The sequence below is a fragment of the Rhinopithecus bieti genome, unplaced genomic scaffold (genome assembly GCF_001698545.2).
Source record: "Rhinopithecus bieti isolate Rb0 unplaced genomic scaffold, ASM169854v2 scaffold_35900, whole genome shotgun sequence".
Taxonomy (NCBI): Eukaryota; Metazoa; Chordata; class Mammalia; order Primates; family Cercopithecidae; genus Rhinopithecus; species Rhinopithecus bieti.
In genome coordinates, this window is record NW_016815631.1 from 823,060 (window position 1) to 847,154 (window position 24,095).

General features: G+C 36.7%; 1 protein-coding gene across 1 annotated transcript in view; it reads right to left on the bottom strand.

Annotated features, from left to right (window-relative positions):
• Positions 1-7,319: 7,319 nt before the first annotated feature.
• Positions 7,320-24,095, bottom strand: part of CDH2 (cadherin 2) — a 93,274-nt gene continuing 76,498 nt past the window's right edge. The window contains exons 14-15 of the mRNA XM_017853526.1: positions 19,698-19,862; positions 7,320-8,707 (exon numbers count right to left, since the gene is read on the bottom strand). Of these exons, the coding sequence (XP_017709015.1) occupies positions 8,501-8,707; positions 19,698-19,862 (372 nt within the window). The 3' untranslated portion in view covers positions 7,320-8,500. The remainder of the gene's footprint in view (positions 8,708-19,697; positions 19,863-24,095) is intronic.

Sequence of the window (24,095 nt, forward strand, 5' to 3'; positions counted from 1 at the left end):
GGACTAGTCACATGAGAAATAAGGTTTGATAATAGAAGAATCAATTTAACATGTAAAAACAGTAAAAGACAGTATCCTTCAAAGGACAAAATATCAGTTTGTCACACCATTTAATAATTTTGTCTCACCATTAAGAAGTCATAATTACCATAAATTATTGCAACTATGAGAAAAACAAAATCAAGCAAACATATCCTGGAACAAAAGAACAAATGAATAGCTCCATCTGTGACCTTTTTCTCTGGGTTGTGACATCAGTACATTCTGAGACAGCTGAGTATTGGCTTTTAGTTTGTAGGAGAGACACATAGCTGAGGTTTCCATCTAAGTAGCACCTTTTTTTTTTTTTTTTTTTTTTTTTTTTTTTTTTTAGGAGTCTTGCTCTGTCGCCCAGGCTGGAGTGCAGTGGTGCAATCGTGGCTCACTGCAAGTTCTGCCTCCTGGGTTCACGCCATTCTCCTGCTTCAGCCTCCCGAATAGCCGGGACTATACGTGCCTGCCACCATGCCCGGCTAATTTTTTGTATTTTTAGTAGAGACAGGGTTGCACCATGTTAGCCAGGATGGTCTTGATCTCCTGACCTCGTGATCCGCCCATCTCGGCCTCCCAAAGTGCTGGGATTACAGGCGTGAGCCACCGCGCCCGGCCAAGTAGCACATTTTGTTATGATACATAGGCCATTTCTCCAAGTTATTGATTTAATATTTAAAACCTAACATTTATACAGCCCTTTCTAGTTTATAAAATACCTTCACATCATTGGTCTCATTTCACATTCTTCAGTTGTGCTAAATGATTTCATAAACTTGGTGATACTGATATTAAGTTCTTGTAACGAATATGATTCTGATTAACAAAAGCAATTTGATATATTTGCTTCTATGCCCTGTACATCCAGTTATTAAAGTTTAATGTTGCATGATGACCTAATTTCTGAAAGATTCCTATACATGCAGCCAAAGGGTTTAAGAGGAATCATACTGTTAAGAAGGGAAATATTAGAAAGTAGATATAGAAGTAGGTGAGCCAGTCTAAAATGGATGATTCTGCTAACATAGCTGAGTTATTGAATCTGCACTTTTTATGCCAAAGTCCACAAGGAAAATCTCCAGAGTAATAAAGTTTGATCTCTTTAGGATCTATCACTTCCAGGCAATTTAATCAATTTTCAGAATTTCTGTGGTTCCAAGTTTCCTGGATGTACTTGGATATTCTTCCAGAACTGGCAGTTAAGGAAACAAAGTTAACAGATGTTGAAGCATTCTGGAAATTGGGACCAGAAATCAAGTGCAATTCTACTTCCATAAACTTGACTATAAGGGCCAAATAAATTATATAAAACATATTTAATGCTGCTTTTAATAATGGTAAAAAGTTTGAAACCTGGAATTCAGAAAACTTAGACAGATTTTTTATTTTTTTAATGAGGTAAAGTCTCTTACCAACATAAGTGTGTATACTAGAAGGGCAAAAGAGTATGTATGATAGAATTACAAAGTTCTTATATAAGTTCTGTCTGAAGCCCTTTCAAATAATGTTTGAAAAAATAAGAGAATAACCTGAAACTTAAAAGCTTTTTGAGAGTGAAACATTTTCTTTCTTTGTAAATTATAAAAGGATATAGTGTAACAATTATAGGCATGTAGATAAACATGAACATGTCTTCCTAATAATAGATAACAATAGCTAACTTGTAATGGTGTGTTTACAATGCTCCAGGTCTTCTGTTCCACAGACAAGGATACAGAGACTGAAAAAATTATCTGAAGTTATGCAGCCATTAAAGGACACAGGTGGGATTTGAACCCAGGGAGAATCATACCAGTCTGTGCCTCTGGCCATGTTTAATTTCTTTTCAAGGCACTTGAGCATGTTGCAGCACTCTGGAAGGCCAAGAGTTAGTATATTAGAAAAACAAATGTTTTTTATCCAAGCTATGTTGCATAAAGAAACAGAAGATTCATCTTTCTTAGTGGAGAAGAAAATGAGTTTCTGCCAGCACACTAAATGTTCCCCAGAGCCTGGAAATGTTACTTTGATTTTCAAAATTGTTCAATTTACAACTGGAAAATGAAACATGTGGGCCAGAGATGGTAGGTAGGTCTTGTTTTGTGTATGAATGAGACTGTCCATAGTGGCTGTGTGAGCGTGCCTGGCAGCTTTCTAGGCCCTGGAGAGACTGATGAGTAAGAACACTAGAAATGTGGCAGTCTTGGTGTAAGCAGTCGAGGAACTTAGTGAGTATAATGAACTATTATGTATTTTAAAAGTTTCCTCTTATCCTGAGGTCTCCCATTCATCTCCTTCCCCCCACACACCCACACTTCTATGCTTAGTGTTTCACAGGGTATTATGGTTCCTTGTAAATTATGTGATTCATTCTTAAAGTTTAGAATAAACTAAAGATTTAATTTAGGTGTATAAATATTTGACTGTCTGAACACCCCAAAATGGCGATCCTATGTGGTTGAACTAATACACACATGGCACTATGTAAAAGAGCCACTCTTTCTTTTGTTCACTCAGCCCTCTGTTTTTTCACTCAGTGTCTTGTAGACATAAGTGTGAGCTCTGGAGCTAGACAGTTGGGCTTAATAAATCATGGCTGTGCCACTGACGAGCTCAGTGTCAGTGGACAAGTCACATAACTTCTCCTAATAGAGCTTCTCCATCTCAAGAAATCAGGAAAAATAAAAGTGACCTTATACACTTTAATATGTGTTTCATAGACTCAGACACTCTGATGCTAGTGCTTTACTGATGTTATCAAAAAGCATCAATATAAAGTTTTCATACAACTACAGCACCTTGCTGGGGTACACGCTATTAACTGTATGAAGCTTCTTGATCTTAGAATTGTTAAAATGTGGGAAGTAATGATGAGTCAATAAGAAGTGATGAAGTAATTACAATAAAGATTAAATGACTTAATATGCCAAATCCACAGCCCAGTATCTATGCACATGGGAAGAACTCAGTATTAATAAAATCCATCCATGTTGTTGGATGTATTTCTGTGCAAGACTGGCAATAGATTTTGTTCAACACAGTCTCTGAGGCCATGTTTTCTAAACCACAAAAGAGGTCCGCTTTAATTTATATTGTTCATGAGGCCTGAAGGGATGAGGCTTTTAGTTTTACATTTTTTTAAAAAGCTAGATTCTGCAAGAGACTTTTCAGGAGAATGTAAATTGTGAAAATTGTTCAGAAATAAGTGCAACATCTGAATTATCCCAATTCCTACTAAAGAAAACCTATCCCCACAATGGTAAAACTATAGAATTTTAGCATTTTTAATGAAGAGTTCATTGTGATGTATAAAATCCAGAGCATAGAAAAAATGGCAGTCTTCCTAATTACTTATTTTAGGCTAGCATTAAGCCTGATACTAACACTGAGCAAAAATATTGAAAAAACAAAGTATAAGATAATCACATATAACTTAAAATTCCTAATATAGCAGCAAATAAAATATATCAACCCATTAAAAGAATAACATTATGACCAAGTAGGGTTTATTCCAGAAAAGTTCAATTCAATATTAGAACATCTAATGGCATTAATGATATAATTCACTCTATTAGTGGGCTAATACACAATCACCTATGTAGATGAAGAAAATGTATCTTATAAAATTCAACATGTACACACAAAATCTCTAAGTAAAGCAGAAACTTGTATCTATACTAAATGCTATGCATAATCGTGAAACATACAAAGCTTTCCTATTATAGTCAGGAATAATAAAACAATGCTTATAATGATCACTGCTACCAATGATATAGAAAAAAAAAAACTATTCATCTTGGAAAAGGAAAAACCTGTTATTGCAGTTATGATTGTTTGTCAAGAAAATCCAAGAGAATCGCCAAAAAGCTATTAAAAGTAATACAACAGTAAAATAAGACAGTAACGAGAAATAAAAGTTGATAAATTTCCAACAGAGCAGTATCACTAGAAAAAATGCTATGAAAAGTAGAGCCCACTCATAATAGCAATGAAAATTATTAGTGTAATAAAATGAGATGTTCAGTGAAATTCCCTGAAAGTATATATAATGCGAAAAATGAGAACGATATTATAGTATTGGATAGAATAGTAAATGAAACTGTTAGCTTTTCACAATTCAATCAAATTTTGAATAAAATTTGTTATGGAACTTCACAAAATATTTCTACAATTTATGCACAAAAGAAAATGTGAAAAAAGAACATAAGAAATTGTAAGTGGCTTGTTCAGAACTGATAATTCAGTGTAACAATTGAGTATTGTGCACGAATCTAAAGATCAATGGAACAGAAAACATTCAGAAACAAACACATGCTTATAGCACAACTCTAATGTAAGTGTATGTGATGTAAGTATATGTGATATATGTAAGTACATGTGATATATGTATGTGATATATGTAAATATGAGATATGTGTGAGATATGTATGTGATATAAGTATATATGTGATATAGGTATGTGATATGTGATGTAAGTATATGTGATGTAAGTATATATGTGTTATAGTGTGTATATGGTAAAGAATGCATTCCACATGGTTGGGTTTATATTGAAGTTTTTAACAAGTAGTGTCTGGAAAACAGATATAAGTGTGTGTGACAGAAGTGTGTATATGGTAAAGAATGCATTCCACATGGTTAGGTTTAGATTGACGTTTTTAACAAGTAGTGTTTGGAAAACAGACCTTTATCTATAAATTTTTTAGCAAGTTAGATTTCTGCATCATGCAAAATCATTTCTAGGTGTATTAAAGAGAAATGCAAAACAATGGTAAGAGAACAATATAGAATAATAATCTTATAAAGTTGTTAAGATCTTCTCAAAAATCTATAGTCAAACAGAATAAGCCACATAAAAATGAAACTTGCTATAAATTTCTGTAAGAAAATGTACTGGATTAGCAAAAGATCATGAAAAAATGCATGTAAGCCCTAATTAATTAATTAAAAAAAGGCAAATAACAGGGAAATGAAAATACGTAATTCAAAGAAACACAAATGGCTAATAAGCGTAAGAAAAAAATCTCCAATCCCTTCATTAGTGATCAGAAAAGTCTAATTATTAACATGAGGTATCTTTGGTTGTGTATCATAATGGCAAAGCTTCTAAATGTGTGTGTGATGTCCAGGACTTGAGGATGAGTGTAAATATATTTTTGTACACAGGCTGGTAGGAGTGTAAATTGGCATAGTTTTTACTTAAGAGAAATCTGGCAATGTCTTACTAAAATTTAAACTGCATACTTTTATCATGGAAAATAACCTATTTCATAGGGGTACTAACACTCTGTATGCATGTTTTTTATTAGCAATATTGCAGAAGAGATCCAAATGACCAGGAATGGCCTAGAAAAACATGTTTCTGGATGGGATCCATAAACCATGTTCATAAATGTATAGTTTTCAAGGTTTTATTATGTCACATGGTTACAGTCATTTTACAGAATACTTAAAACTAGTATTGTGGCCTGACTCAAAGGCTAACTTCCCAAGAAAACAGAAGGCGGTCCTGGCTAGATTGTCTTATATTTTGTGGTTACTATTTTGAGCTGCATAAAATCCTTTTGCCAGTGGAGGAAGTTGCTGGCTTTTAGAAAGCCTTGTCTTCTTTCAGCTAAAAGGCACTTTTAAGCATGCTAAAACATTTATAATTTCAGCCATATTTAATTAACTTATCTCCACATTCTTTAATCCAGCAATTCCATCTCCAAGCCTCTGCTAGTATTAGAGAAATACTCCCATGCAAAGAGACATGCACAAGGACGTTTACTGTGGCATTGTTTTTAATAGCAAAAAACTGGAAACAACAAATTAATTAGGAAATGGTTCAATAAAACTATTATGTTCATATTATGGAATACTATGTAGCAGTTAAAAAGAATGAGATAGGTGTACATATATACTAATATGGAAAAATTTCCAAGATACACTCTTAGTGAAAAAAAGGCAACTTACAGAATAATACACAATGTACAATCTCATTTTCATAAAAACAAAGGAAATCATTAGGGACATGTGTGTGTAAAAATGCTTTTTGGAAGGACTAGAAACTAGATCAACCAGCTAAACAGAAGTTACTTCTGTAGTATGGCAGGGAGTTTCCATTTTTTATTAGTTTCCTAGTTTTTTTATATATAAAAGAATGTTTTACAAAGAAAATACAGTTGTGTATGCCTACAAAAATTAACATTTACATTTATTGTGTATATATTAAACCTTACAAACACTTAAAGTTTATATATATACACACTAGATATGGCCTGTGAATTGTACATCAACCATAAGAAAATAATTTTAACAGTGTTTATCTAAATGGTGTAAACGTTAAGTGTTACAATGTATGAATCTGAAAATATAGTTGTTTCATTTGGATGTACAACAGCATGGAGGCACAGTCTAAGAATCAATTTTAGAAAAGACTATTCTGGTTAGCAAATTTAATAAGTTTCATTACGGAAAATCCCAGAGGCAAGCTCTGGCATTTAATGATTAGAAAAGTAACAAGGAAGTATTGCCTACAAAATGAATCAATAGAAAAGTAAATTCCACTGTCTATGTTAAGCAAAAAATATAGTTAATTAGAGGAGGTATATTATGTAAGTGTTTTCAAAGTGTACAGTGTAAGACTGTATGGTGTGATAATGAAGAAACAAACAGATAAATACAAGTGAGAATTTCTTTGCCTCTTAAAATTCAGAATGAATCTTAGTAAGATACATAAACAATTTTACAAAATTTAGCAAGATTGTTTCCTTTTGTTGTCCTCTGCAACCATTACTATATCAAACTGCAGCAAATGATCAAGTCAATGGATAAAGCCAGTCAAATCTAAGTGTGTTTCACTAAGTACATAAAACAGTGGCTTCAATGAATTGCACAAGAATTCCACGTGTCCACTGCAGGTTCCAGGTTCAGTCCCATAACCCACTTTACTGAAGTTTCCCTTATGGTGGTGGCTCTAATGGGAAAGGCCTATCAATCAACATAACAATTAGCTTGAGCAGAAACAAATTAAAACATGAGTTATATTAAGAATTGACACTGCAGTTCACTGAAGATAAAGGATGTGGTTTTTCTATCACCACCAGTAGGGTCTATTCCTGAATCACTTGATGTTTTCTTCTATGATGATGGCAAGGTCCAAAATGATTCTCTCTGCTGCACACCGTACATGGTTGCCATGCTACGCGATTCAATGGTGAATAGTGCAAGAACAAATACATACTTTTTGTACTGTTGTTCTCCAGTACTTGGGATTTTTGCAACATTCAAAGCAGCTCAAGTAGAAAAGAAAAAGTTCAAACCAGTCACCAGATCCAAAATTAGCATTTTATTCAGAACGCTGGGGTCAGAGGTGTATCATTTATATTCTGGTACACAATACAGAGGCAAAGCTGTTGTCAGAAGTCTCTCCAGTTTAAAAGCTTTTTTTTTTTCCATTTTTTTAAAAAACCCCCCCCTTTTGAGTGCCCCCCATGTGAGGCCCCCCCTTTTTTTTTTTTTCTTTTTTTTTTTTTTTTGGTACAAATTATGTAAAACATTTGTGCTAAGAACTTTTCTCCCTCCCCAAACCAAAAAGAAAATAAAAAATAAAAAAATTAAAAAAATTAAAAATTGAGTATTCTAACTACAGCTCAACAATTGAATCAAATGTCACTTTGTTTTGTAAATACTTTATCCATAACGAAAGATATAAACATGCAAAAAACCTGAATCCATAGTCCAAATAATACATACACATGTTCTGAAGTTTCTGCACTTCTCCATAGACTATGCCAATAAAACATTATGTACACATACTATTTTACAGTGAAGTGGAAAATACAGAAATAAAAAAGTGTACATGGATTAAGACCAAAATGTGTCTAACATTCTAGTTTATGAAAAAATTCAATTTTGCTACAAATTGGTGATATGAAAACTCCCTTTATTTGCAACCAGCTGAGTAAGTTTTAAGATTTTAGTGGAAAAAAAGAAAACTAAAGTCTAAAACTAGAAGTAATGTACATTTTCCAATCTCATGGTCTCATCCCCCAAGGTAATAAAATCGCTCCATGAGTTTTTTTTGTTTGTTTAATTTTGTATTTTAATAAAAGCAAATGCAATGTAACAAAGGCGTGTTGAAGCATATCATGGTTTAACTTACTGCTCCCACCACAAAATATTTTGTCTTTTACTTATCGTTTCAGAAATCAGTACCATTAAAGCCTTAAACAGAAAACTAATTCCAATCTGAAAAGGTACAAAAGGCACATAAAATCCCAGTGCTTCTGTACTGTAAAATTCAAGTGTAACTGAGCTCAGTGTTTTGCCAAACAGTATGGATCACTGATATTCCCTCTGAGCCCAAATTGGTTTGCAGCCTATGCCAAAGCCTCCAGCAAGCACTGTGCTAGTAGACTACAAAGTTAAAGCCTAGCTTCTGTATGCTTTTTGGGAATATCAGTTGAAATTGTTTGTACTTGTCCAAAAACCAAGTTCACCCTGAAGTTCAGTCATCACCTCCACCATACATGTCAGCAAGTTTCTTGAACCGTGGCCCCCAGTCGTTCAGGTAATCATAGTCCTGCTCACCACCACTACTTGAGGAATTAAGGGAGCTCAAAGACCCAGCAGTGGAGCCACTGCCTTCATAGTCAAACACTAACAGGGAGTCATATGGTGGAGCTGTGGGGTCATTGTCAGCCGCTTTAAGGCCCTGCAATTTGGAAACACAAAGAATGAAAGAATTAAGAGAGGGTTACAATTTACAAAACCACAAGCAGATCCTAATGAATTCATGGGATCAAACAAACACTTGTTTGTAAATTTCCATTTACAGACCACATTTTCAACACATGGAAACTGGGGATATAACCATTTGAAAGTTAGATAAAAATTAACTTATATCTTTCCTATGCAAAGAAACAACCCTAAGCAGTCAAGCTCAGGGAGGCCAAGACTTATGAAGGGAGGGGGTTAACTGGGTAATAACTTGGACAGGTGGCAGAAATGAATGGCCCTGCTTGAGGCAGAGAAGGAAGGATCTTAAATAACATAATATATAGAGCAGCATTGCTGGATTAAATTTAAAAAAGCACCTCACTGAAATACAAGAGACATACAAACGAGTACCATGTGGTCCGTGTCCCTCCCTAGGCTTACAATCTAGCATAACAGGTGCTACTACTGTGTGAAGCAAATGACAAGTGACAAAATCTATGAAGTCAAAGCAAAAACCATCAGGTTGTGGGGAAAAAAAATTCAGATCAGCATTAAGAGCTAGGAGTTCAAAGAGAAAGTAGCATTGTATTTGACCTAATTTTGGAAGGACATCAAAGGAAGACTGAAGACAGGTCAGATGTGATTACTACATAAAGGGAGGTACTCATAAAATCATTTGTGTGATTAACATAACATAAAATGTGGAATTAATTGATTAATTAAACTGGTATTTTAAAAAGTAGGGTAACTTCTAACTTCCAAAAAATCCTAGAAATGTCATAATCCAGTATCTGTACATGGTATAAATATTGAAAAGAGGAGGACTCCTGTCAGTCTAAAATAACATGCTTGTCTGGTTCTTATAAAGAATTTTAAAAAGAAAGAAACGAGGAAATAACTACTCTCTATCTATATTTGTAACTTTTGTAAGCAGATCCTTTTTAATATACAATTAGAGTCTCTATGCTCTGCAAAACTTCTAAGGATTTAGTATTAGGTCCTTTGGTATATTTTCTAACTTTTTTTCCCAATTCCATTCTAGTACTCCTAGATATACTAACATTACTAACATTAGTCTCCAAACAAACATTCCCTTTTTCCACATTCTATGTGTCAAATGCTACTTGGCCTACATGGCCTCACCTATCTAAGACGTGTCACAGACAGTCCTACTTGAGAGATCAAGCCTGATAATACACATGCATTTTATGAGTGCATACATGGGTTTTTATGAGCACGTGTTCATCTATCCTTTCAAGGTTACAGAGGAGAAACAGGGAAAAAGCAAAAAAATTAAGGTCGGAATCAGTGTAGTGGTTAAGAGATCAGACTGTGAGATGACACCTTAGCTCTCCCCAGTACTAGCTGTGGGACCTCCACATAACCTCATCTGCAACTGTAATCATCATCATAAGACTATTATAAAGACCAAATGCAACAAAGGGACCTGACGGCTCACCACAGTGACTGGCACAAGTAGAGCTCAATGAATATTAGTATTTTTTAAAATTTAAGTTGAGAGAAAATGTCCTGCCTTGGGATTTGAAAAAATAAAAAACAGTAAAGATGTATTTTAAGAAACAAAATGGCTACTGACTAGCATCAAAAATCAGAGAAAAAAGTACACATGACCAGTTTTCTCATCTTCAGGTACCTCTTTACTAACAGTCTTAACCATGAAATTTAGCAGCACTTTGCTACTTTTCCTCATGTCATTTTATACTATTTATACTCCAGAAAAGCCTGTGTAAAATAAAACAGGTTTCAGCAAAATACTTTGATACATACAACATAAATAATTTTAGATGGGATTTTCTTTATCTTATTTTTAGACTAAACTACAAGGCAATTCTGCTAAGACTGAGAACCACAACCTACAATTTCTCAAAACGTGACTCCCTTCTGTGGTAGATTGTGTTACTGCCCTCAGTGATTCACTGCCCTTTTTCCAAAGGCAGAACACACACTCACCCTCCCACAGTGCCTCTCTGGGGTCAGGGTTTACTTTCCCAACCACACTGTAAGGCTTGGCTGTCTGACTGGCTCTGGCCAATGCAGTGTAAGTAGCTGTGAAAAGTAGCCGCTTCAAGAACTCTAATGTGTTTCCACCCTTCCACCAATCCTCCTTTCCCCCTCTGCCACAATGGCCTGCTCCAGATGGGAAGTTTATCTGCCTGGATCCTGAAACAAGGAAGACATATGGATCAGGAACTGAGTCACTGACAGACTACAGTTGACTTATAACTTAAGAAAGAAGTAAACCTTCATTATTATAAGCAGCAATATTTTGGAGTGGTCAGTGATTGGCGCCTTAGCTAACGAAAGCCAAAGAATGCACCTTCATTCATTTTGTTTGTGTTTATTAATTCAAGACATATTTGTTGATTATCTATTAATATTATTGCAATGTATTCTGCTTACTGGTAGAGACACAGCTACTAATGATCTAGATCCAATGGCTGCCCTCGTGGAGTTAATATTCACATACTAGCCTACACTCTTCTTCCTTACAAAATCTACCAACTGCAAATTTAAGCAATAGGGATTTCCTTAGTTCAGCATTGTCTGACTTGGGGTCATACAAGTAGGCCCAAGAAGGATCTGAAGAAAAAACAAGAAAAATCAGGGAAATTCCTGATAAGGAGAATGGGTCCCTGAAAACAAATACTAAATTTTCATTATGACAACTGCATTATAATACAGACAACAGAGACAATGGCTAAGATCACTTTGTTCAGGTCATCTGCTTTACCACAATTTAATTATTAAGTGAAAATACACACAGACCCCTGGCCCAATCCTTATGATGTCAACACCAAACTGGAAATATGGAGAGGTTAAGACTCAAATTAGGGATAGCATTAGGAGAAATACCTAATGTAGAGGATGGGGTGATGGATACAGCAAACCACCATGGCACGTGTATACCTATGTAATAAATCTGCATATTCTGCACATGTATCTCAGAACTTGAAGTATAATAGTAAAAAAAATAGAAAAAAAAAAAAAGAATGACAAGTAAAAAAAAAAAAAAAAAAAAGACTCAAATTAGCCCTAAAGAGTCAATGGCAAGGCCTCAAGTTTGTCTGGATTTGGAGGAGAAAAAAAGGGATGGCCTGTGTTTACCATGTCCAGCGAATAAACACAATAAGCGCTCTGGTCTTCCCTGGTGTGTTCATGGACCCCAGGACTCTTCATCAAATGGCTAAGCCACCTAATTTAATTCCTTAAAATAAATATAATGCTTGTGATAATCAACTCCCTATCCACTATTGAGTCTAAAAAATATTATTTTATTTTTTAGCTCCTGCATTGGCTTTCTGATCATCCTGGTAGTTTACAAATCTCTGTTTTATTTCTGTTTTTTTTTTGTTGTTGTTGTTTTTTGTTTTTTTTAAAGAGGTTAAGGCCATAAAATCCATTAGAGAGAGACCACTGTGCTATGCTAGAGTACGGAACATTGCCTTATGTTTTAATAATTACAAAAGGGCGAAATCACTGAACTTTTTCAAGAGTTCTTAGGCAAGCCAGCTTTCTATGCAGGTTAAGTACTTTAAATCCCTTCCACTTGGATAGCACTGATTTTCATCTGAGAATAAATATGACTCTTCTGAACGAGGTATTATATAAACTCTTGGTAATATTTTGGTAATTCTAAAAAGATTGCACTGAAGTCCTAAGAAACTGACAGTAACAGGCACGAAATCTGAGTGAATGTACAGAAGAAATCCAGTGGGCAACAGAACCTTCTGGTTCTCCCTTATGGGATTCCTTTATTCTTGGATGTGAACATTATTTCACAGGATGTACTGTTACCAAATTTACAAACTAACCGCCTGTGTTTCTCTAGGTTTGACTAAATTTAGCCAAGTATCCTCTCGTTCCACCTTTCCTGGAGAGGTAGATCTTGAATTCTGAATAAAGCTGAACTATTTTCTAAAGACTGAGGCTTCTTCTCTGCAGAGAGAGCTTGGCTCTGGCTGAATTCTTACTGAGCTTGTATTTATAGACTTCTGATCCCAGGCTTTATGGGCGGAGACACACTTTTATGAGGATAAAACCCCACATTATGCAGTGAGGAACACATGGGGGATGTAAAAGAAAAGAGGTCTTACTGTTTCCTTTACATTCTTTCTTCTACAGTCCTAGTGCCACTGCTTTAGTGCAGGTCATCACTACATCCTGCCTGGACCAGAGAAAAGGCCTGCCTAACTGGTCTTCCTGTCTACAGCACTATTCCAGTTTCTTTCCTACAAACTACTGGTTTCTCTCTCAAACGTTATTTGATATCACTCCCGCAAGTTAAGTCCTCTGACTGCTCTCTCTGACTCCTTCCAAATGAAAGAGTTCCCCCAGCAGTGGGCAAAATGATTTTTAATTGGTGCATGAACACTTTAAAACAATTATTTAAAACTCTTTAGAAAGCATTCAGTGAACCAAGACTGTTTACGTAAACCTTTTCTGTTTCAGCTATTCTCAGCTCCAGCAACCACAACTGAATTACGCACCCCCAAAGGTAATCCCCCCAAACCCCAAAGCATCATGTTCTTGTGCACTTCTATGTTGTTTATTCATTTTTTTGGAATTACACTTCTTGTATTTTTTATGATTAATATCCATCCATCCATCCAAAAGTTCATTAAAAATATCACTTCTACTGCACAGATCTTTTTTCCCCAGCCATGACTAGGAGTCATTCCTGTGGTCTCTTTGGTCCCTTCTAATTTTTTATTTTTTATTTTTAGAGACAGGGTCTCACTCTGTACTCCAGACTGTAGTGCAGTGGTACAATCATGGCTCACTGCAGCCTTGACCCTCCTGGGCTCAGGTGATCCTCCCACCTCAGCCTCCTGAGTAGCTAGGACTACAGACACATGCCAACATGCTCAGCTAATTTTTGCATTTTTTGTAGAGAGGGTTTTTTGTCTTGTTGCTCAAGTGGGTCTCAAACTCCTGGGCTCAAGCGATCTGCCTGCCTCAGCCTCCCAAAGTGCTGGGATTACAGGTGTGAGCTACTGTGCCCAGCCTCATCTACTTTTATCATCTTGTTTGGAAAACACTAGATTGTGACATCCCTTTCTACAGAGGCTGTTTTATATTCACATCTCGCTGTCCAACACATTGCCTGACATTCAACAGGTATTCTATAAGGTAACTATTCGTTGTTGTCCTGGGCATAGTTTTTCCTGCTCAGCATCCTCTTCATATTTATATCCACTCCTTTCAGAAAAAGCTAGAATCTAGATTTAAGACATATGTGGATATAAAAGTACACCATGTTTACATTACAGTAGAACTGAATATATCAAGGCCAACATTACTACCCCTCTTTCTGGGAATTTCATTTTACTTAAAGTAATTTTTGATGCAGAAGAAGTGGATTGTAATTGTTTTCTTACAATTAGAGAACAGTAGAAAGTCTTTTACTCCTAAAAGGTAATTTACCTGTAATAGTTACTAATATGACATCAATAATAAAGATATTTTTACTATGTGGCAAGCAGTATACCAAGCCCATTACAAAGATAATCTCATTTACTTCTCACTGCAGTCTTAAAAGGAGGTTCTATTACTATTCCCATTTTACAAATAAGAAAACTGAAAAGGTTAAAGAAAAGGATCTTGACCTTGTACAAGGTAACAGAGCTGTTAGGTGAGATGGCTAGATTTGAACTTACACAGATGTCCAACTTCTATAAGACCAGAATGAGATATTTTAAAAAAGAGAAATTAATTACAGTAGAAAAAGACAGCTTTTTTTTTTTTTTTTTTCTTTTTTTTTTTTGGAGTTGGAGTCTCGCTCTGTCACCCAGGCTGGAGCGCAGTGGCACGATTTCGGCTCACTGCATGCTCCGCCTCCCAGGTTCACGCCATTCTCCTACCTCAGCCTCCCTATAGCTGGGACTACAGGCACCCGCCACCATGCCGGCTAATTTTTTTTTTAGTACAGACGGGGTTTCACCGTGTTAGCCAGGATGGTCTCAATCTCCTGACCTTGTGATCTGCCTGCCTCAGCCTCCCAGAGTGCTGGGATTACAGGCGTGAGTCACCGCATTTCAAGTAAGTTGTAAGAAGCTTCCAAAAGTTTTAAACAATATTAACAAAAAGGTGGTCTTGTAACAGAATTCTTCACTTGATTTTTATACTTTTGAGTAGAGAAATATACTTCATATACTATTGAATACATATATACACACATAATAAACATTTTTATATGTATATATGTGTATTTGTGCATGTGTGCACACACAATGATAGTGTTTGACTTTATCCCCACCCAAATCTTATCTTCCCTAGTTCCCATAATCCCTACATGTTGTGAGAGTTCCCTAGTTCCCATAATCCCCATATGTTTTGAGAGGGACCCCAGTGGGAGGTAACTGAATCACGGGGGCGGTTACCCCCATGCTGCCGCTCTCACGATAGTGCGTTCTCATGAGATCTGATGGTTTTATAAGGGGCTTTTCTCCCTTTGCTGGGCACTTCTCTATCCTGCCGCCATGTATGTGTTTGCTTTCCCTTCTGGCAAGATTGTTAAGTTTCCTGAGGCTTTCCCAGCCCTGTGGAAATGTGAGTTGATTAAACCTCTTTCCTTTGTAAATTACCCAGGCTTGGCAGTTTTTCATAGCAGCGTGAGAACAGAAAGAATACACATATATATATAAAGAAGTGTATTTCTTTTTACAAAGACATATACAGGATTGGTATTAGTAAAATTATTGGAGGTATGTTAATATCTAACTGTTGGGCTGAGATTAAATGAATCTGTTTGAACTTTTCACTCTCTGAAGGTCATGTTTAAAACTCAAAACAGAATTAAATTCTGCAGTGGAAATTCAAAACATGTGACTTATTTTACTCTGCCTACCACACTGGAAATAAGTTATCATTTTTGAGATTCAAGGCAACATTCATTCCTTATTTAAATAAACTAGAAAATGTTCTCATGAGCTTTCTTATTCCTTACATCTATAAAAGCACTCCAATTATAATCATCACTATATTATTCTTCCTTTGGAACATTTGGTGCTCTGCTAAATCAAATAAGACCTGCAGATAAATAAATTTGTGTGCCTTTTAAATATTTTTATAAAATGTGCTTGAGTTCTTTCTAGGTGCTTTCAACTGTTTTAAAACTCTACAAGTATTCATTTTTGTCTGTACAGTAAATGAAGACACTGAACAAGTCTTAACATGTATTTTGGATGAAAGAGTCTAGATGGTATTTTGGAGAGTTATCACTGGCTTAGGCCTTCTGACTTACATTAGACTTTCATCTCCCTTAAAAGTCCCACAGAACTGACCATCATCTCCTTAAAACTATCGTTTTGATTGTTTTCTGTTATACCTTACCTCCTTAGATTTTCTGTCTCCAACTCTAGGGGCATTTCTAGGTGAATATATTTGGTTCCTCCTCTCCTCCACATTTCTCTATCTTGTAATCACATTCAAATTCATGGATTTGGGCCAGGTGTGATGGCTCATACCTGTACTCACAGCGCTTTGGGAGGCTGAGGATGGAGGATGGCTTGAGCCCAGGAGGTTAAGGCTGCAGTTTGTTATGACTGTGCCACTGCACTCCAGCCTGGGCAACAGAGAGAGCCCCTGTCTCTTAAAACACACACACACACACACACACACACTCTCTCTCTCTCTCTCTCTCTCTCGGATTTAGTTGCCATTTTCGGAATGATTTCCAAATTGGATCCTTTCATCCATTCACTTGTTCACCAAATCATTGTGCCCCATACTGCCCCTCCAGGGAGAAGCCCGTCTCCCCTCCCCTGGAACACAGAAGGGCTCGGCGGGAGGCAGGATGGAACCATGGGATCCGTGATCTGAGGGAGGTGAGTTCTGGATACCATGGGATGCCAGTGGATGGTGCCTAACCCATACTCTGTATGCCTGACCTTTCCTGGGTTGGTAAACACTTAATGAAGTTCCCCCAACGCTAGAAAAATGGGGAAGGGAATTCTAGACAGGAAGAACATCAGATGGGCACCAGCATGAAACTGTAAGCTGAGATCGTGAATGACAAGTAAAGTTCTCTGTAGGCAGCCTGAAAGATGCTGGGTGGTGAGGGCCTTGAGATGAAGTTGGAAAGCCAGTAAGAACCAGACAGAATTGGCCTCCTAAGCCTGGAAAATAAGGCTTCAGATGCTGGCACGTTTGCATTGCACAAATATTGTGCTAGCAACAAAGCAGGGTATACACACAAGAAGAATTGATGTCTAATTTATGCTTTTATCTATATATTACTTGCACAGTTATGTTACACACATAGACATTTGATAGTGATTTGCTGAATGGATGATCTTACACTGAGCTCAAGATGCTTTCACAATGAGCCATTTTTCACATATGCAGACAATCTTCAAATTATGAAGAGATTGTATTCTGGATGTCAATTTGCAGTCAGTTGCTTGGAACAACGTTTTTCATATAAGTAATCACACCTGTTCGTTAATGGTCTCCAGCCATAACAAACTGTGTACCTGAGCACTGTTCAGGAGAAAGAAAATTCCAAATGGAAATTCCCATTATAACTCCTTCTACTGTGGCTGAGAAGGGTTGGGTAAGTGAAACTTATTGACTAGATGCTCTTTTCTATCTATTGAAGAAGTCAATAGATAGAAATAGATAGTCACTATTAAAACAAAGAACAACAAAAAAATCAATGACCACAGACATAGACAAACACACACACACACAGAAAGTACACACTTAAACTCAGAATTTGAATGTAATCTGACAAGTAGGACGAAAGGCTCCAGACTCAGTATCTGTTGAATCTCAATCAGATGAACAGTGGGTGGCGCCTATAGCATCATGCCCTACACATTAGCCAGAGTGCATACTCAAATGCCTGAAAATGACAATAATCTAAGAGGTAGGTAACATACTAGATGTTTAAGTTACGAAAACATGAACAAGAACAGTGCTTGTCCTGGAGAGAACTCACATGCTGAGTGGGAGAAAGAAATACTGACAGTTACACCCCAGCTGGTGAGGGCTATGACCCGAGGGGTAGCTTGTTATCCCTTCCCAGAGGCATCAAGGAAGGCCTCACAGAGACATGTTTCAAGCTGAATCCTGAAGGCGAAGTGGGAGTCCTGCAGATGGCCAAGCAGGTAAGGGCTTTGCCGAAGTTACAGTATATTCCAAAGTGTGATGCTTTTGAGGAACTGCAAATAGTTCAGTGGGGCTGCAGCACAGAAGTGGGAAGTGGGGAAGTGAGGGGTAGAAGAAGGCAGGAATCAGATGAGGAACAGCCTTATAAATAAACCTTACTGTTTGATCTTTAGCACTGAGAAAAGAGGAGCATCAGGGATGGAAAGAAATCACACAGAATACTGATACTTCAGGGACAGGCAGAAATATTTAGTAAGGACTTGTTAAATTATACTTAAGGCAGAATTCTGGCTTCAAAAAAGTATGGTTCCAGCTGGGCACAGTGGCTTATGCCTGTCATCCCAGCACATTGGAAGTCTGAGGCAGGGGGATCATTTGAGCCCAGGAGTTCAAGACCAGCCTGGGAAACAGGCTGGTGAGACCCTGTCTTTACAAAAATAAAATTAAAAAAAAAATTTTAAGTCCAGTTCCTAAACCTACAGTCAAAAGATTCACTATATCTCGAATTGACAACAATCAGAGTTAACTCAACAATTTCTTATGATGACAAACATGAAATGAGAAATAAAATCATTAGGCACTCTTACATTTTTTAAAAGATCTAGGCATATATGTATACATTTCTGCAAATTCTCCTAACTGGATCTATATATAACTAAGAGCTGGCAAAGTCAGGACATATTTCTGTGGATAGGGGGAGTTACTGGCATTCTGTTGTTTTTGCTTTCTATATGTTTTTAAATCATGTCAACTACAAATTAACCTTATTACCTATCTAGCAGAAATGAATATGTATGTTCATAAGGCAGCATATATCTTCGGAATAGAAAGTAATGGATAGTTATAGAGACAGGCAACTATTCCAATTTTGTTTTAAAACTTTTCTACAAGCAATAAGTATATCTAAAAATCGAATGTAGATTATGTTTAATATTATATGAATTTTGAGGAAGCCCAGGATACAAGAGTCTTATCAGCCTATGACTGAAGGCCGTATACAACAGATGCGTTCCACGTTGTAACGCACTGAGACCTATTCTGATCTTGGAGACCCCAATGATACGACCAGAAAACAGGAGTTCTGCCACATATTCACAATCAACATCGATATGTATCGTTCTCTTATATTCACAATAAAAATTCAAAAGAATTATAGTAAGACTACAGACATGATCAGAAGACGCAGCATAAATCATTGAACTTCAAAACTTAAATATTAAATGTAACAGAACTCTTGGTCAGTAATAAAAGAATGTCACAATAATTTTGACAGTGAAAATCATATCTGTTATATGCAACTGAGAAGCAGCTTTCTTTTACAGAAGCTCTTAAAACTCCTCGACTAGACAAGTATTTAAGTCACTTACATAATATTTAATTTAGCTCTTCCAACTAATCTCTTTTGATGGAGTCATTGGGCAGGCACTGAATTCTCATGATTTGTAGGATTCAAAGGTTACAGTGTGAGGAAAATTAAAGTGAACTACTGTTATATTTATTAATGCTAATAAATGAAATTAGAATGCACTATAATATTAGTCTATTTATTACTTGTAATCAAGGGAAAAAAATCCTTCTTGGAGACAGTGTGACTAATTCTGATAATATATGATGTATGTCATTTTACAAATGCAGCATCTTAATTGATAGATCTCTTTGTGATTGATCAAAGCAATTACATTTGTTATTTGTCAACGAAGTCACATTTGCTTTTACACGAAGATAAACTTCAGAAACAAAAGTATGTTTTAGTGAACTATATAGCTGTATTCCAAGCAATTTGTGGCCTACAGAGATCTAACTATTAGCATGAAATGAAAACTCTTATAGAGAAAACGAGTCTCTCTCTGTACCTCATTAATGAAGTCCCCAATGTCTCCAGGGTGTGGGGCTGCCGATCGGACTGGATACTGGGGCTCGGCATGGATGGGTCTTTCATCCATTCGTCGGATTCCCACAGGCTTGATGGCATCAGGCTCCACAGTGTCAGGCTGCTGCAGCTGGCTCAAGTCGTAGTCCTGCAAAAGACAAAATCAAAACCGATGGGAGATGGGCACAGAGATAGAAAATTACAACCTCGCTTTTTAAACACATACTCAGAACACAGAGAAATGAGGAAAATTTAACATAATGGAAAAGTTGCCACTGTGAGTTTTTCATGTTATGATTAAATATTTCTTTCACACAGCTCTTTCTTCTGTGCTTTTCATTTCTACAGTCTGTGCTCCATCTGCTTTACAGTGTTCCTCATCAGTTTCCAATGAAAAACAGCAGTGTGATAAGGTCTCACTATAAAACAACTAAGAAACCGACTAGACAATATAGTTGTACCATAGAAGTAAAGGGGCTAACTTACTGTCTTTAATATTTTTTTAAAATGAGGGTGGTTATTTTTCCTTTTCCCTAAAGGAAGGCATTAGTTCATCAAGGTTTCAAGCCACCCTCTTTCCCTCCCTCTCTCCCTTCTGAAGTCTAGAGCAGAGGTCAGAAAACTATGATCTCCGGGCCCAATGTGACCTATGGCCTATTTTCTCTAAGACTAGCTTTTACATTTTAAAAGTTACTTAAAATAAAATGACAAAGAAAATGTGCTACAAGGAATATATGTGGCCCACAAAACCTAAATTATTTACTATCTGGCCCCACTGAGGAAAAGTTTGCTGACCTCTGGTTTAGAGGTGTTAGGCCAGAGAGAGGGTGGATTTTCTTCCAATGTTGCCTTATGGGAATGTCCTGGAAAAACAGTCTGTCCACTTTCAGAGAGGCAAAGTACAAACTTGTAAAGAAGGATGCTCTGGCCATAGGTTGGGCCCTCAGAACTATTTTTAGTTCAGGCATCAGACAGTTGGACAGGAATGTATAAAGAAACAGACTACAATGTAGAAATACATCCACATTTTAGGTTTGGGTAAATACTTGGTAGTTTTCAAACCTCTGAATTCTGGTGATATAAAATGTCATATCCCCAGCTTACCCAACATTCTCCCATTTCAAAACTGACATTTGCAGAAAGCATAGATTTACTTATACTTTATTCTTAGTTTAGGCTTCATCTCTCTGTCTGAAACTAGCTTTTAAAACCTTTTGCAGTTATCTCTATGGAGACTTTGATTTATTCGACAGTTGAACATTTACCATGTTTTGGCAATGGTCTAGGTGTCTTATGTATGTTCACTCATTTCATCCTTAGTACATGTGATATTAAGTTTTATTATCTCCACTTAAGAGACGAGAAAACTAAGTTTCAAATACCCCAAGTCAGTCACCTATGATCCCAGATCTATTAAGAAATAGATTCTGACTCCAAGCGTATTAGATTCCAAAGCCTGGCTCTCTTCACAATCATCTATGAGTAAATCAAGACTGAGTTACAAGGTTGGACTTAAAGGTAAGGAACTAGATAAATGAGTTTGGAGGGACAGGAATGTGAAGAATGCTTAAAATAACAAGGAGACAAAAGGAAGGAAAAGGTCAGTAACCTTCATACTCACTGTGGGCCAGGCACTAAACCAGGCTCTTGATAAGTGTTTTCTCACTATCAATGCTGTTTAACAAACCCATGAAGAATGTTTTATCATCATCTTTTTAGATGAAGAAACAGGTTGAGTAACTTGCTCAAGGTCACACAGCTAGTATAAGACTAAAATGAGAATCAAAACCATGAGTGTCTGACTTCATAGTACCTGACTTGAACTTTATCTCTATGCTAATTGGGACACTGATCCTGGCAACACTCTCCCTGAATGTTTCCTTATCAAGAACTTCAGCTGGCAGGTGACGGCACTCACATACCCTGATGGAAAAACTCCTCCTCTTAGGTGTGTGCAATGTGATGCGGAAAGCGAGGTAGGTACAGAGACTCTGAACCCGCCAGAGTGGGATGTATATTTGGTGTATTACAAACTATAAAATGTTCAGGGGGAAACTGGCTTTAGCTCCGAACCATCTATGGGCTGGCGACAAAGCACCACTTTGGGAGAGTCCATAGCAGGAGCAAAGGCATCAGAATGCTGCTTTCTCTTGTCAGTATGGAGTATTTCAAATCATACAAAACTTGAGAAAAAAACACCTTGATCTTGCATAAATGTGCTCCATTTTCGATTTTATAGAATTTGAGTTATTTACAGAATATCTCAGAAAAGTCCCTCAATGATGTAACAGATGTGAAAGCCCTTGAAATGTTAAAATGTTATACATGATAGAGGGATTTATTCCGCAGCACTTTGGGAGGCCAAGGCAGGAGGATCATAAGGTCAGGAGTTCGAGACCAGCCTGGCCAACGTGGTGAAACCCCATCTCTACTAAAAAATACAAAAATCAGCCGGACGTGGTGGTGGGTGCCTGTAGTCCCAGCTACTTGGGAGGCTGAGGCAGGAGAAACGCTTGAACCCGGGGGGAGGCAGAAGTTGCAGCGAGTCAAGATTGCACCACTGAACTCCAGCCCAGGTGACAGATAGAGACTGTCTAAAAGGAGGAAAAAAAAAAAAAAGAAAAAAAAAAAGGATTTATTCAGAGAAATTTGAATGTTTTCACACTAAAAAGCATGTTTTTTCCAGGCTATGTTTAATTGTGTAACTAACAAGCACAATAGAGTGGGGTGAACTGTAAGTATGTGCTCTTATTCAATTACCAAAGCTGTCCCTAAAACGGGGGAAAATAGATGGCAAGTATATTGATGACAGTTAATAAATGTTTTTACCCTACGGGCAAAAAATGTTTTATTGGAAGTCTAAATTACACAAAAATAGGTAATTGACTCTTACATTTAAGCACTGTCTTTTACCTGGCAACATTCTTTGATGGTCCTGGATATATTACATAATAGCTTCAGGGTGACAAATATAAGAATATAGCGGAATTTCTTTCATATAACTGGAGATAAAAGAGGCATGTGGGCTTTACTCATGCTACTCCCTATCTGGGAAGAGCCACTCTACTCTGACTTCTTCTATAACTCCCAGTGTATCCAGAGGTTGCAAATAAAATTGCATTTTGATTAGCTAGTAGAATTTTAAACATATTCAAATAGGTCACCAACATTTAGACATAGGGGGTATCTCACCTGAGAATAACAAGATCTGGCAAAAGAGATCTTACATTCTGACAACAATTTGCTACCACTGAGAGCAGCTGTCCCCTCTGGACAAGGAACGGATATCCTCCTAACCTGCTTCATTCATGAATGCGTATATAACATACAAAATAGCAAATAATTTACAGTTCTTTATCTTTCTTTTGATAGCTTTTTCCTAGTGTCTGAAGAACCAGAGAGCAGGAAGAGTCTTAAAACTTCTGTGGTCTTGCTCAGACCTTTGGACTATCAATGTGTCAGGCTCACAGAAAATGCTCACTAAAAAAAAAGTGTTGAATATAATCTTAGTGATGATATTTATGCCAGATATCAAAGGAGCAGCTAATTCAAGAAATGTGGCTTGGATCACATTACACACTATAGTAATAATTTATGATGAGAAGGGAGAGAAAGACCCCGCGGTCCCACTGCTGAGAATCACTGCCATGGTGAATCTACCCCATAATGATGGAAACCCGTTAAATTCCTCCACGGTGATGGTGTCCAAAAAGAGGCAGAAAATCACTGGTTTAGAGGAAGTTAGACACTAGGTTAAAATATACGGCTTAGAGTATCTCTGTGATGGCTTCTCCTTATCTACACAAATATGGGATATAAAAATCTGATGATGGCAGGCAGCATGTGGAAGTGTCCTCCGGTCACAGGGATGGGCTCTTCTGTTGACCAAGTCTATCTGTGTTGTATGGCAAAAGTCCTGACCTGAGAGTCTAATTTTAGACCTTTTGATAAAAAACCTCCCTAATTATACATCTTTACAATCCCATAATGATATACATAAACACACAAATGACAACATGTAGGATGAGAATTATAAAGAGACTTACAAAGACCAAAAATCTTCTCAATGTCATTGGGTTCATGGCCTTACTCCTGAAGATTATAAACAATCCAAAAAGACATCTTTATTTGGTTCCTAAAACTCTAGACAAAGAGTGGGTCTGAAAATTCTCTTATGATTGCCAACCTTTACAATGTTAACTTCCCAAAGAAATTTAATTTTCAAACGAAGGCCAAGAAAAATCTCTTTTTAAATTCATTTTAATGTTTGGAATGTGTGTTAATTGGCAATCATAATTAAAAGTAGGCATAGGATTTGGGTTTTGATAATAACACTGCAAGGAACTTAAAATTTTTTTGGTCTATGATTTAAAATGTCTTA